This window comes from Oryzias latipes, chromosome 16 (assembly GCF_053564925.1).
Source record: "Oryzias latipes strain Hd-rR chromosome 16, Olatipes_Hd-rR_3.1".
Taxonomy (NCBI): domain Eukaryota; kingdom Metazoa; phylum Chordata; class Actinopteri; order Beloniformes; family Adrianichthyidae; genus Oryzias; species Oryzias latipes.
In genome coordinates, this window is record NC_136252.1 from 8340258 (window position 1) to 8353760 (window position 13503).

General features: G+C 40.0%; 2 protein-coding genes across 5 annotated transcripts in view; one reads left to right on the forward strand and one right to left on the reverse strand.

The window, feature by feature from the left end:
- oxr1a (oxidation resistance 1a) overlaps positions 1–6991 on the reverse strand; it is a 203846-nt gene extending 196855 nt beyond the window's left edge. Inside the window, exon 1 of the mRNA XM_078933866.1 lies at positions 6935–6991. The gene's annotated coding sequence lies outside the window, so the exon portion shown is untranslated. The remainder of the gene's footprint in view (positions 1–6934) is intronic.
- Positions 6992–7798: 807 nt separating this feature from the next.
- The window catches only part of si:dkey-122a22.2 (uncharacterized), a 103309-nt gene continuing 97604 nt past the window's right edge, over positions 7799–13503 (forward strand). For all 4 annotated transcript variants that reach the window (XM_078933878.1, XM_078933879.1, XM_004077631.5 and 1 more), the window contains exons 1-6: positions 7799–7983; positions 8068–8230; positions 8368–8439; positions 8513–8589; positions 10714–10814; positions 13104–13220. In XM_078933878.1, the coding sequence (XP_078790004.1) occupies positions 7927–7983; positions 8068–8230; positions 8368–8439; positions 8513–8589; positions 10714–10814; positions 13104–13220 (587 nt within the window). In that variant the 5' untranslated portion in view covers positions 7799–7926. The remainder of the gene's footprint in view (positions 7984–8067; positions 8231–8367; positions 8440–8512; positions 8590–10713; positions 10815–13103; positions 13221–13503) is intronic.

Below are 13503 nucleotides of genomic sequence, written 5' to 3' on the forward strand. Positions count from 1 at the left end.
TAAAGTTACAACCAGTTTCTGTTTTTCTTAATCCTGTTTGTGAAGTTAAATTAGTGAAGCCAGCAAAAGCAAAGCCGTTAGTGCTGCCTTTGGGGAAATATGTGCCCTTCAGCAAACAGCTGGACACAAACCAATGTTTCCTTTCAGTGGAGTGACCTTAAGGGTGAAGATCTCACTGCAGGTGTAAAGCAAATATTCTTTACAATGTCATGCTGCCTTCAAGGAAAGTTTAACTGAGAGGAGAAAACAAACACATGGAAGAATGTCTCCCATACATTGGTGAAATGCTCTCGTGTACGGCAGACGGGGCCAAAGCCGATGCAGATCAGCAGCTGTGTTTTGTGCCAGCTGAGCCGGAGACTGCATTTCTCAAATGAAAATGAAGACTTGTTACTGTATTGATTGATGGTTCACTTCAGCAGCAACGGGGTAAAATCAATGAGTGTCACATGGAGTCAGAAGACGGATGCCTGTGATGTTTACCCTTCTGAACACCCCAGAGCTCACTCATAAATAAATGGCGGAGACTGCATTTCCTGAGAAACAGATAGTTTTCTCCACGGCCGGCCATTTTTTGTACCACCTTTTTAGTCTGACATACAAAAAAACAGAAACCTTCAGTGCTGTGTGGCTTTTTCTCACTGTCATGACACTGTAAACAATCTTGTGAATGTATTAGGCCTTAAGACCCATTGAAACATTAAAGGCCTATCTTTTATCTGGGTAAGTGAGCAAAAGTAAAGCCTTGAAAATGGGTTTCGTTCAATTACCGGTACAACTCGTGTGCAGGAAAACTGAAAGCAGCAGTCAGATTTATCGGGTTTTTAAAACTGTTTAAAAACTCAAAACAAATGAAAGTGTTTTGGTAGAACTTCATTGATTAAATAATGCCTAATATGTCACTATCAATTCTCATTTTTATTTGATCAAAGTTTTTCTTTTTAGAAATGACTTTTTTACAGAGTGACCCTCATGTACAGTCATGGCCAAAACCTTTGAGAATGACACAAATATTAGTTTTCACTAAGTTTGCTGCTAAACTGCTTTTAGATCTTTCTTTCAGTTGTTTCTGGGATGTACTGAAATATAATTACAAGCACTTGATTTTTTTCAAAGGCTTTTATCGACAATTACAAGACATTTATGCAAAGAGTCCGTCTTTGCAGTGTCGGCCCTTCTTTTTCAGGACCTCTGCAATTTGACTGGGGCATTCTGTCAATCAACTTCTGGACCAGTCCTGACTGACCCATTCTTTCAGAATCACTTCTTGGAGTTTGTCAGAATTAGTGGGTTTTTGTTTGTCCACCCGCCTCTTGAGGATTGACCTCAAGTTTTCAATGGGATGAAGATCTGGGGAGTTTCCAGGCCATGGACCCAAAATGTCAACGCTTTGGTCCCAGAGCCACTTAGTTATCACTTTTGCCTGATGGCATGGTTATCCATCATGCTGGAAACTGCATTGTACCACAAGACAAGGAAGGACTATGCATTCATCTGAACACTCTTTATAACATTCAGGAGTACCGGTATATGCAAATTGCTATTATAAAAAAGAGGAAAGTGGAAGAGTTTATATATGTTGGGGTCTTGTTTACGAGTGAGAGAAGATCGGATTGTCAGATCAACATGCAATTTGGTGCAGCGTCCTCTGTTATGCAGTCGCTGCATCGGCCTGATGTGGTGAAGAGAGAGCAGAGCAAGAAAGCAAAGCTCTTAGTTTACTGGTCTATCTTTGTTCCAATACTCAATATGGTCATGAGTACTGTGTCATGACCAAAAGAATGAGGTTCCGAAAACAAGCAGCTGCAGTGAGCTTCCTCCATAGGTCGGCTTGGAGCTCCTGTAAACAAAGGGTTAAAATGTTGGGCCCCCAGGAGAGAGCTCGGAGTAGAGCCCCTGCTCCTCCACACCGAGAGAAGCCAGTTGAGGTGGCTCGGGTATCTGGTTCGGATGCCTCCTGGGTGCATTCCTGTGGAGGTGTTTCAGGCATGTCTCACTGGGTGGAGGCCCTGGGCAAGACTCAGGACATGCTGGAGAGACAACGTCTCTTGGCTGGCCTGTAAGTGTCCCAAAGTCCCTCCAGAGGAGCTGGTGGGATGAGAGGGAAGTCTTGGCTTAGACTGCTGCCCCCTCAACCCAGTCCCGGATGGATCGACGGATGGATGGACTGATGGATGGATGGATGGATGGATGGATGGATGGATGGATGGGAGAGCTTGACATCACATGACAATGATGGCATATCTGAAAATTATGAGAAATCTTTACCACAACACTTTGCAGCTCTTCTAGGTGGTACATATCAGCTATGTCCACATGCATGACCCAGCTCATTTTTCCCAGTAAGACAATGTCAATAAAGCATTTCAGCAGCTTTCCTCGTCTTCTTCCGGTAGTGCATCTTGGTAATCCCAGGGTAAATCGCACTGACACCTGACCCTCATGATGCACTTGTTCATGCTTTTGGTGCATATAGGTCAGCAGGAACATCCAGTCTGCAGCTTTTCACATACAAAAACTGGGAAACACCTTCAAACACCTTAATTCAGAACCAGCACAAACTTCATCAGCAGTTTGAGTAACAGTAGCTTAGGTCAGCCATGACTCCTCATCAGTGAGCCTTTTGAACTGACGTGCTGTTGCTTATTGACCACTTTTCTTTAACTGGATCACCTGACATAAACTGTTACCTGAAGACATCCCAAACTCTCCAAAAAAAAGCCGGGTCAAACCTGCTCAGATCTTAAATTTACTTTTTTTTTGCTTTGAGCACAATTTTGTTTAGAGAAACTTAAGATGTTTCTGAACAGGTTTCATGTGACATCCATCCACCTGAAGCTGCTGAATCCCTTTTGGGGTCAAGGCAGGGTTGCTGGGGCCTATCCAGCTATTTGTTGGGTAAAAAGGTCACCAATCCACTGCAGGGGGACAATACAATATCATTAGTTAACATATTATTTTGAAATGGGAGAAAGCTGAAGTGTTGGTAGAAAACCCACACATGCATGAGGAGAAAATGTATACTCCACACAGACAGAACCCAACTGGGATTTGAAGCTGGGCCTTCTCACTATGAGGTAAGAGAGCTAACCACAACACCACCATGCAAACCTACAATCCACCACAAACACGAAAGACTGCGGACATGTCCAAAGTCTGGCCCATGGGTCGAATGCATTTAAATTCCTACTGGCCCACAGGTCCTAGTCATAAAATCAATAATATGCGTCACCCAAGACTTTCTCAGAACTGTGTGTATGATTTCTTGATTGTGATTGGGCTCAATTAGAAGCCGCTGTAAACGAAATGAAAAGATTAGTTCCTCTGATCAAAATCACAGTGATTTGTACTTCTGAATAAGATGTTTCTGTTCACATGATTTACATTTAGAAGTGAATGTATTAATGAATAGTATGTTACATTTGACGTGAACCCAGATTTAATCTTGATGCCAGTTTGTTTTTTTCAGACAGACTTTTCTCCCCATCTTGTTTCTGGTTTTCAAACACATAATTTAGAGTAATTTTAGTAAAGATATATTTAGATGTATTTGTGTCCTATGTGAAGAAATGAGAAGTATCCTATTTTTTAAAAAAATCATTAAAGTTCATTTAAATTTAATGTCTTTATAAAGGTTCAACAGATCCAGGCTAAATGGTTGCCCTCACTTATTTACACCCCACCAAATCTGGCCTCTTTGCCAGACATTTGGAACCCCCCTGGTTAATCAAAAAGGAAAGGTGCAGGTGGAGCAGTGGTTGGCCCTCTCGCCTCACAAGGCTCTGGTTCAAACCCCAGCTGGGTTCTTTCTGTGAAGAGATTGCATGTTCTCCTTGTGCGTGTGTGGCTTTCTCCCACAGTCCAAAGACAAGCTTTAAAGGTTAAGTGGTGATTTGAAAACACCCCTTGGTGTGAATGTGTGAGTTTGTGGCCCTGCAACAGACTGGTGTCTGGTTCAGTGTGAACCCTGGCCTCACCCAGCAGTAGCTGGTTGGCTCCAGCAGTCCTATGAACCCAAAAGGTATTCAGCAGGTTCTGAAGATAGAGGAATGGATTGATGAATAAGACAAAGCAAATAAACTGAATACTATGGCGGACGTTAATGAAACTAAGATGGCAATGGCCGATGTTGTTTTTCATGAGCAGGTCTGCAGACTGTAGGGCTTTGTGCACATCATCCCACTGCAGCTGGATCCACACATACAAGCACTACTGTCCACTCTAAGTCACTGAATGGAAGACTTTGAATTTTCAGCATGAATGTAGCAAACTACCTCCTGCAAAAACAGCAGAATGAAAAACAATAAAGTGTTGCAGACTGAATAAAGAGCTCAAAGTGGAAACATGCTGATGCATTCAGCGCATTTTTATTCACTTAACTCCACTTCTGTCTGAAAAGTTTAGGGGAAAAAAACGATTGCATTCAGTTTTTGTTTCTGAAACGCAGCTTTTAGAGCTCCTGTTCTCTTTAATCTCTACATTTCCTAACAGTTTCTTTCCCCTCATCGGGTCAAAAACTTGACTTGAAACAAAACATTTTAAGCAGAACAAGCGTCTGTAATCTGCCTTTGAGACAGCTGAGGCTTGTAAAAACAGTTGTCTTCTGTCTGCGCTGCTGTTTGCAGGTGTTTTGCTGCAGTTGCTTCAGTCAAACCTCACACATCATTCATTCAGATGGATTTAATAAAGGCCAGCTGTGAGATATGAATGCTCCTGCACGCACCGGCGATGGCCTTTGGTAATCCAGATAGCTCACAGCGGAAATATCACACAGTTAACCTCTTCTATATGTGACCAAACAGATAAGACAAACAGGAAATGCAGGAAACAGGCTTGTATCCCCCTGCCAAACTATCACAAATGTGATTTGATTTCTTGTACATTTTGAATGACTCCTGCATGTGTGCCACAGCGATTAGATTTCCTTTTTCGCTTTCTTGTGAATAAAAACATTTTTTGAAAATAAGATAAAACAGCTAACAGGAGCAGCACGGCCTGAGAATAAACTGCAAGAGATTAGGGAGAAATGAGAGTGGAGGGTAGCCAGAAATGTCAAAACAATAAGTTGTTATTTGGGCTCATATTTTGCTCCGCTAGCTGTTTTCAGTGGGTGTCCGGTTGAATATCTGTTATTTTGGAGAGATGCCATGCAAGTAGCAGAAAACAGTAAGTTTGTGCTGAATGTCAGAGCGGTGGTGGAGGACTGAGCCTCCAGACATAGCAAGAACAGCCAGGATGGTGTCAGACTGACCTGGCACTCTGTTTTGTTCTTGCTCTCTGGGTGCTGGCGGTGCGTGTGGCCTCGGGATAGATTTTCCTCATGAGAAAAATTATAATAACAAAATGCTTAAGCTATTCAGTCTAAAGGACAACTACAAACTATGTTATTCTCAATGTAAAGGGCATCCCATAGCTAAAAAGACGCATATGTAATATGTACGCATATGTAAGCTCAAAAAACATCGTTACAAAAATGCATAATCAGTTTCTACTTTTTGAGAACAGATTGTTGTGATGCTTTCATTTACGTTTAATACATTTAGGAATCAACGTAAAATTTGGCTTAAATGCAAACAACAATGCAGACACTCTTGAAGAGGCCGTGTCCTGTTTCCTACGATGCATTAAACTGCACATGCAAATATTGTATGTCAGTGTTAGATGCATATCATCACATTAGGACTATTTTAATGGTTTAATTGTTGTAGATAAATTATCAATCCACATGTAGGTTTTTGATAAAATGTGTAAAGACTCCATTTAACCTTCACATTTTTACTGCTAATTAACATTCAAAGGGTAGATGAAATTAGGTTTCCGGGTGTAATAATTGATGACAATGTTTGTTGGAAACCTCACATTAGTAGTATTAAAACAAAAATAGCCAAAGGATTTGCTATTTTACACAAGCTGACATGATCCCTAAATCATAAAGCATTTGTCTACTTTACTTTACATTTACTGCACAACTCTCTGATCGGTACATGAAGTAAATATAGAGACCCATCAAGACCACTATTCAGGTTACCCCTCAATTTACACGTTAAATTCAATTACAAAGTGATTTTACCTTAAAGGACATGAAGTATTCAGAAAACATAGATTTAGAACAAAGGTGTCGGAGAGGTCTATTTTAGTATACGGACCTAAAGTATGGAATACATTAGACAAAGAAGCTAAAAACACAAAATCAATTGCTGCCTTCAAACAAGTCTTATTAAAAAGGAGATGCTCATTTTTTTCATGAATTGTATTGATGTTTTATATTGTTATTAAAAAAAAATGTTTTTCAAAAAAGATGTTTACATACCTCGGATTTTGCAGGGAAATGATTGAATGAGTGAAGACATAAATGAATGATAGCAGCATTCACTGCTGGCCTGACTCAAAAACTGATATTTATCATCTGTTTGGTTATTGCAATGAATTCCCTGCATGTCTCCACTGACCAGCTATCTAAACAATGCTCTCTGCTGAGCTTCTGCTTTGTCTGCACTGGACAGCTGGATCCTACAATCGGCCTTTGTTCCCTCTAAAGCCAGGACAAACACGTGGTAGAGAGCTTGGAATCATGGCAAAACTACGTTTTTTAACTTCTCATATATTTTACTCTTATTTAGTTAAAACTGATCATTTGTTTATGTCTTTAGTCAAAGTCAAAGTAAACTTTATTGTCAATCTCTATAATGTTTTCACATACATAGAAAATGAAATTCCGTTTCTCTGCAAACTCCAGTCTAAATGGGGAATCTAACTTCAGCTTGTAAAACCTAAAATGAGAAGTTTCAATCAGTTCAAAACAAGTCATACTGTAAGTGTTTATCAAAACTGTTAACAGTTGAAGGATTCAAACCATCCCTTTTTAAAGTCAGCAAGGCAACAAACAGGACATTTCAGATCAATATGTGTCAGTAAAGGCAACTCTTCTACGTACCATCAGCCTTTTCTTATTGTTCATGACCTGGGCTTGACTGACGGGCCAAAGACATGTGTGGAGGACTAAACTTTCTGATTCCACAGTCCAGTTTCTTCATTTGTTTGTTACTGACCTCCAGCTTCCACTAGTGATCTGGACGACAATGTTCTGTCATGCCGGCCACACAGGTTCAAGACAACTCTGCGTTATACAATGCCCTCTACAGGCAGGTCCTGATACTGCTACTATTGCTTTTTCCAGAACAATAAAGAGCAACATTTATTCAAGCACCCCTGCACCTCATTTCTAGACATTTTTAGATGATATTTAAACTCTATGCATTATTTAAGTATAACAGAATGTCAATAATAAATATTGATATGTTTACAAATTAATACTCAATAATAATTTCAGAAAAAAACTCTTATTAAACACTTTTGACTTTTAAACAATTGAAACCGGTGATGTTAATACAAAAAAGGGGAAGAGAAGAACTAAAAAAAAAGAATAAATTTTTTTCCTCAAAACATTAAAATTACCTTCAGGGTTGCACCTATGCAGAACTGACAGTTTTTGTTGTTGTTGATCATTTCTTGCCCTGTAAAGCTTCATTCTTGCTTGTTTTATGTGAACTAAATACTATTTGTTCAGCCCCATGATACAGATACATTCTTTAAAAATTGTGATCCCACATTAAAACAAAAAACAAACACAAAATCACGTGACACCATCTTTTCTACTTGTTGATTTTAAATGTAATATATATACTACAAATATGGTTGTATCAATATTCGTTTATTTTTTCCAACTCAAACATGATCATACTAAGTTAGACGTGACTCAAACGGTTTATAGACAACAGTCAGACAATAACTGGCAGCTTGAGGAGTTGTGGGCAGGATTTGCGCGAGACGATTGTCCCTCGTAATTTTCCGTAGGTCTTCCCGGAAGTCTTTAGGAGCTCTTCATTCATTTCACTCTGAACAGTTTATTCTCGGCTTAATTTAAAAATGCGCCGGAGAGTCGAAGCACGGCCCGCATGCAGCAGACCAGAAGCCACGAAAAAGGTGAGGCATCGCGGACGGTCCCGCTCGTTTGTCATCTAAATGTACGCCAGCGTCAGTTAATATGTGCTCGTCGTCACGTTTTAGGACCCAGAGGAGAAGCAGCACAGACAACCCGAAGCCACACGCGGCCGGACTTACAGCTCTGTGCTGCTGAACTTTGGGAAATGTGTGCTCCTCCTCATCATCATCCCGCCTTTCCTCAACTATGCATCCCTGCAGAGAGAAGAACAGATGCTGCTGCCCCAAGGTTGTCCTGCAACAAAGCAGCTTCCCACCTGTTTCAAAGGGTGTTCTAGATACATAAAATCCAGAAAAACAAGTCATTGATCATGACATTTATGAAGTTCCGATGCTTATTAGTGCTGTCTTTCCTTTTGCGTCTAGGTGGGCAGGTTGTGGATGTGGGCTTGGGTCAGAAAATGCATCTTTTGTGTAAAGGACGAGGAAAACCTGTTGGTAAGAATCTCCATTCACTATCACATCATTTGTGTCTGAAACTAGAACTTTAAAAAGTGGTTTTCTGTAAAAGTGGTTCTAGATGCTCCAGCTGGAATGTCTTCAGATACTTGGCTTCATGTCCAGGAAAGTGTTTCTTCAGTCACACAGGTAAGAAGCAGAAAGGCTTTTCTGCAGGTGAGTGTCAGCTGGACGGTCTCTTCTTCTAGGTCAGGGGTCGGCAACCTGAACGTCTCAAAGAGCCATTTGGATCAGTTTCCCACAGAAATGAAAGCACAGGGAGCCGCAACACTAGAGGTATTAGAAAAACTCGTTCATTTGGTGATACTTGTATTGATTCAAAATGCTGTCAGGATATTTATTTAATTACTTATGAGCGTGATGTTCCCCAGTGACGTGCAGTGAGGTTGATGGCTGGTGAGGCTCCGACTCCTCTGGACTCAGATTTACAATGGCAAGAATTGAATATTTCACCATTCATCCAACAGCAGCTAACAGCATAAAAGATGCACACAAGAACATATTTGTCCTACAGAGAATATTTCTTTGATAGACATGGATAGAACACTCCTCTTGTGTATGAATTATTCATATATACTGTAAACAAATGAAAGTATACAGGTGTGTTCAGCACACATTTGACCCTCAGTAACTATTTCTGGTATTTTTTTTGTTTTCTGGAAAACTAACCAAAAAAATAATTCTTTTAGGCCTAAAATTTAGTTTTCAAATTCTCCGGAGCCGCAGGTTACCGACCCCTAATCTAGATGTTTGCCACAGAATCCTGGACATGACTTTCAAAAAAAAAAATTACTAAATAGTTACCTCAAATTAAAAATTTACCGCCACACATTTATATTTTATGATCACATTTTGGCACAAATTAGTAAGAGTGCAAAGATTAGTTATAACAACAATTGGATTCATATCACAGTTTGTAGATGCTGATCCAATTCGTTTTGATTCACTGACCTAAAATGGATCCAGGACACCTTTATACAAAACTTCAACCAGTGAGACTCAGAGAGAAATTCCTGCTACTGAACTTTTCCAGATTCTTGGATTTCTTCAAGATAGTCAAGTGTAAATAAAATGTGTCCAAATAAACAAGTAATCAAGAATGAATGTCAAATCCATTTACATTTTAGTTTCCTAAAGTTCAGTCCACCGTTGTTTTTCCACATCCAAAGAATCCAAAGGGAACATTCTTAGAACATTCTAGCACACTGGATGGTCACATGACTTTACTAAATTCAAAGTGTTTCCACACATTGGACTAGAATGATGGTTGATCAGTTTTTGCTGATGTCATCACATGCGTGTGATGGTCGTTTTTACAGTATAGTAAAATAAACCTACTGTGTCTCCATCCAAATAGTATTTTCCAAGATCGATTATAATTGATTTATTTCATTTTGAAAGGATTTCATGATGGGGTTGATTGGATTTAAGTAACATCTTGCCTCAGACAGATCAATCTGGTTTGAGCAATCAATGAATTGTTCCACTTCAACAAATTTGTAATGTGTGGGAACAATTTAGCGTTTTATTTTTGTGTCCACAATCTATCATTTTGTGGACACAAATGAGTAATTTCAACATAAATAAATGATTTTTTTTCCCACAGATAAACAATTTGCAGCAATTAATTACTATTTTCTGTGCACAGATTGCATTTTTGTGGCCACAATATATTTGTAACCCGTGTGCTATCCTATGGGTCCAGATGACCCGATCCTTACTTTGACGTGTTCTCCCTACCATGACAAAGGTGGATAAAGGTGGAAAGATTTCATGTAATCCATGGACACCAGTGAAGATCACAAATCATTGAAGAAAAAAGGTTCAGAGCACTGTCTAGTGGGTCTAGATGACCCCACTAGACAATGTTAAAGTGCCTAGGATAGCACAAGGGTTAAATGGGTACAAATTAGAATTTTGTGGGCGCAAATTACTACTAATAATAAGATACTAATAAAATACTAATTTGTGGCCATTTAATACTATATTATGGCCACAAAAATGCTATCTGTGCACAGAAAATACTAATTTATTGCTGCAAATTGATAATTTGTGGGAAAAATTCATTAATTTATGTTGAATGTCATGACCAGGGCTCTGTAGTCTTTGTAGTTCTGCCTCAATGTCATGAGGGTTGAGTTTAACAGAACAGACTGAGTCCCTCCAAGGCCTTAGGCTTCTCAAAATGCTTCTGTGTTTTCCACCGACAGACTCTCGTGTGCGAGGACTGATGTTTGTGCTGTTCTTGATCAGGTTTGCACCTATGACAGAGTGGGTCTGGGCTTCAGCAAGCGGGCCTTTCCTAATGAAACCACGGGAACCGAGAAGGTCTGGGGACTGTCCACCACAGGACGGTGGGTATTTTTACTTAGCTGCCGGCCAAAATCGGGGCTTCCATCAAACTCCTTAGGAACTTTAAACAAAGTCAATACTGTCAGAACAATGCTGTTCCATTAAGAGGTTATTTCTTGCAGTCATTTGGTTTTTAATCCGATGAATAATCTGAGTCAGAGGATGAAAACTATATTTTAAAATAAAATAAGAAAAAAGCTGCATGGATTTTTGTTTAGCGTCTGAGTCCTGCAAAATACTTGAAGAAAACAGAGGAACAGATGTCCGCCTTTATAGTTTAAAACTTATAGAAGCAGGCAAACAAAAATACAAATATTGCTCAAAGGGCCGTATTATCAGGTAATGAAAAAACATTTTCAGTTAACTGTTCAATTTATAGTCTTTTTGACTAAAACAAGGCTTTTACTGTTTTACTGTAAAGAAACAGAGATGAATGTTGATAACATTTTACAGTTAGACTTATTTGTAATCATTAGTGTTGACCTCTATCTGATATTTAAACATTTGATTTCCTTTTTATTATTTATATAACATGTTTTGGAGAAAATGATACAAGTTTTAGAGCCGAATGAAGGCTGTTTTTTCTCTGCCACACATCACTGCTGCTTTAAAAGCAAACAGGAAATTAGTGCTGTGTTTGGTTAACCTTTTTTACAAAATTGCAGAGCTTAAATCAATGTAATTTGTTACCTCTCACCCTAGTTTTAATGGTTCTTCTTCAGTTTCTATCCTTCCTTCAAAATAGTTTCAGTTCTGTCATTTATGTTTCAAATCTTCTGGCCATAAATAGAAGCCTGAAAAACATTAAATCATCTATTAAATATGAAGCGGTCGGTGTTTAAGGTAGTTATTCTTAAGGCTTTATTGAAATATTTAGGAGCAGAGTTGCTAACTGACACATTGTAATGGATGGAGATGTTTCCTTCTCCACAGGTATAGTGACTGGGATTTTTTTCTGATGGCCAAAAACCTCCATTCTGTCCACACATCACCGTGAAAGCAGAACAGTTTCTCTGAGACGGCTAACTCACAGTGGATCCTGGATCGCTGTGATATTTTGAAGCTGCTCACCTGCTTCACTTCTCATCATAGGTGTCTCACTAACAGCAGAGCTAGTTGTTTTCGGTCAGCTTTGTACAGAAAACCGAGATTTTTAGGGCCAGGACTCCCTGGAGGTGATTAAACCGTAATGAACTGATGTTGGTTTAAGAGACCTTAGAATCACAGGCAGATATTCATGTTTTGCTGAAACCGTTGACGTCGGTGGATGAAAATGACCACAGAAATTCTTGACCTTACACGTTTAAAGACCCACTCCGATGAAATTCAGTTTTTGGTGTTTTTAACAAGTTCTTGTGACATTTTTGCGATGGAGAACATCCGTACAGAAAAGTTCGTCTGAGTATTTCTTTCTTCAAATTGTTGTGAATCAGGAGCGGGGGAAAAAATTCAGTTTGAAACGTATCTTAATTGTGACGTAGAAAATATGCTGGGCGTGTCACAAGCTCTCTAATTTAAACTAAGCGTTCTTTTTAACTACCGGTACACTAGTTTTGGTGAAGTATTTGTTCACACACAGCTGCTAAAACACGTATGAACTTTTTGCTAGAAAGTGGTTTTAAAGTTCTGTTCAGGGACAAGAGAAGGACTTGTTTCTCTGTCTGGCCGTGCTTTTTTCTCCGCCTCCCTCCGGTAACTGCAAGTCTTAATCCTGGAAAAAGAAAAACCACACCATATCTGTCATCCTCTGCTGAAGACATCTCTGAGCCTGGACCGCTTTATGATTGGGCTGTAATCCCTCCGTCTCAGACACAAGACATTTGCAGCATCTTAAATCTGCCTAAGGGGTGAGCAGGTGTGGTTCGCTGACGGTCAGCAGTCTGGATATCTTGGCGCTTGGCCCAGAAAACAGCGGGCTTGCCAGGTTGAGATGAAAGTAATCAATTCCCCCGACTGTAATATCTGCAGGAGTTTGACGGCTGCCCAGCCTTAACCTTGCATGTCCGGCGAATGTTTCAATTCCAGCGATTGGGTTTGATTCAAAGCCCTCCTCTGGCTTTCATGAAATGATGATGATAAACGTTTGCTTCTGATGAGGACGAGCCAACAGGCTCCTCTCCCTGTGCGGGTGTTTGTTTTTTCTGTGGTTATTTGAAGCGATGACTCTTGAGTGGTTTCACTTGTCAACAGTGTTAATGAGCATCTTTGGTGCAGTGAGGCTCATGCTGCCCCCATGGCTTGATGTATGACCCTGGCCTGGTTTGGAGCTGATGAGTGCTGCTGCTTTGCAGGATGGTGGATGATCTGCAGCGGCTCCTGCGGGCGGCAAACATATCCATGCCGTTCATCCTGGTTGGCTCCGAGCTCGGCGCCCTCAACAGCCGCTTCTACGCCCACATCCACGATGTGTAAGTGTCACACAGTGGAAGACAGCAGAGTGTTTTTCCATGGAAGGTTTTTCTTCCCAGAGATGAGTGGAATCATTGTGGGAAAAAGAAAAGCTGCAAATGAAGACACATGGGAACATTTTTGTCTTTACTACATGAACTGAAGTTGAGTTGTTCATTCAATTTTATTAAAGCTGTTTAGCTAACTCACAGGGCTGCGATTCTATAAAATTATAAAGAGTGGGAACATCTTCAGCATTAACTGATGCAGCATCGTGGTGATTCCAGCATAAAATATTGTGCT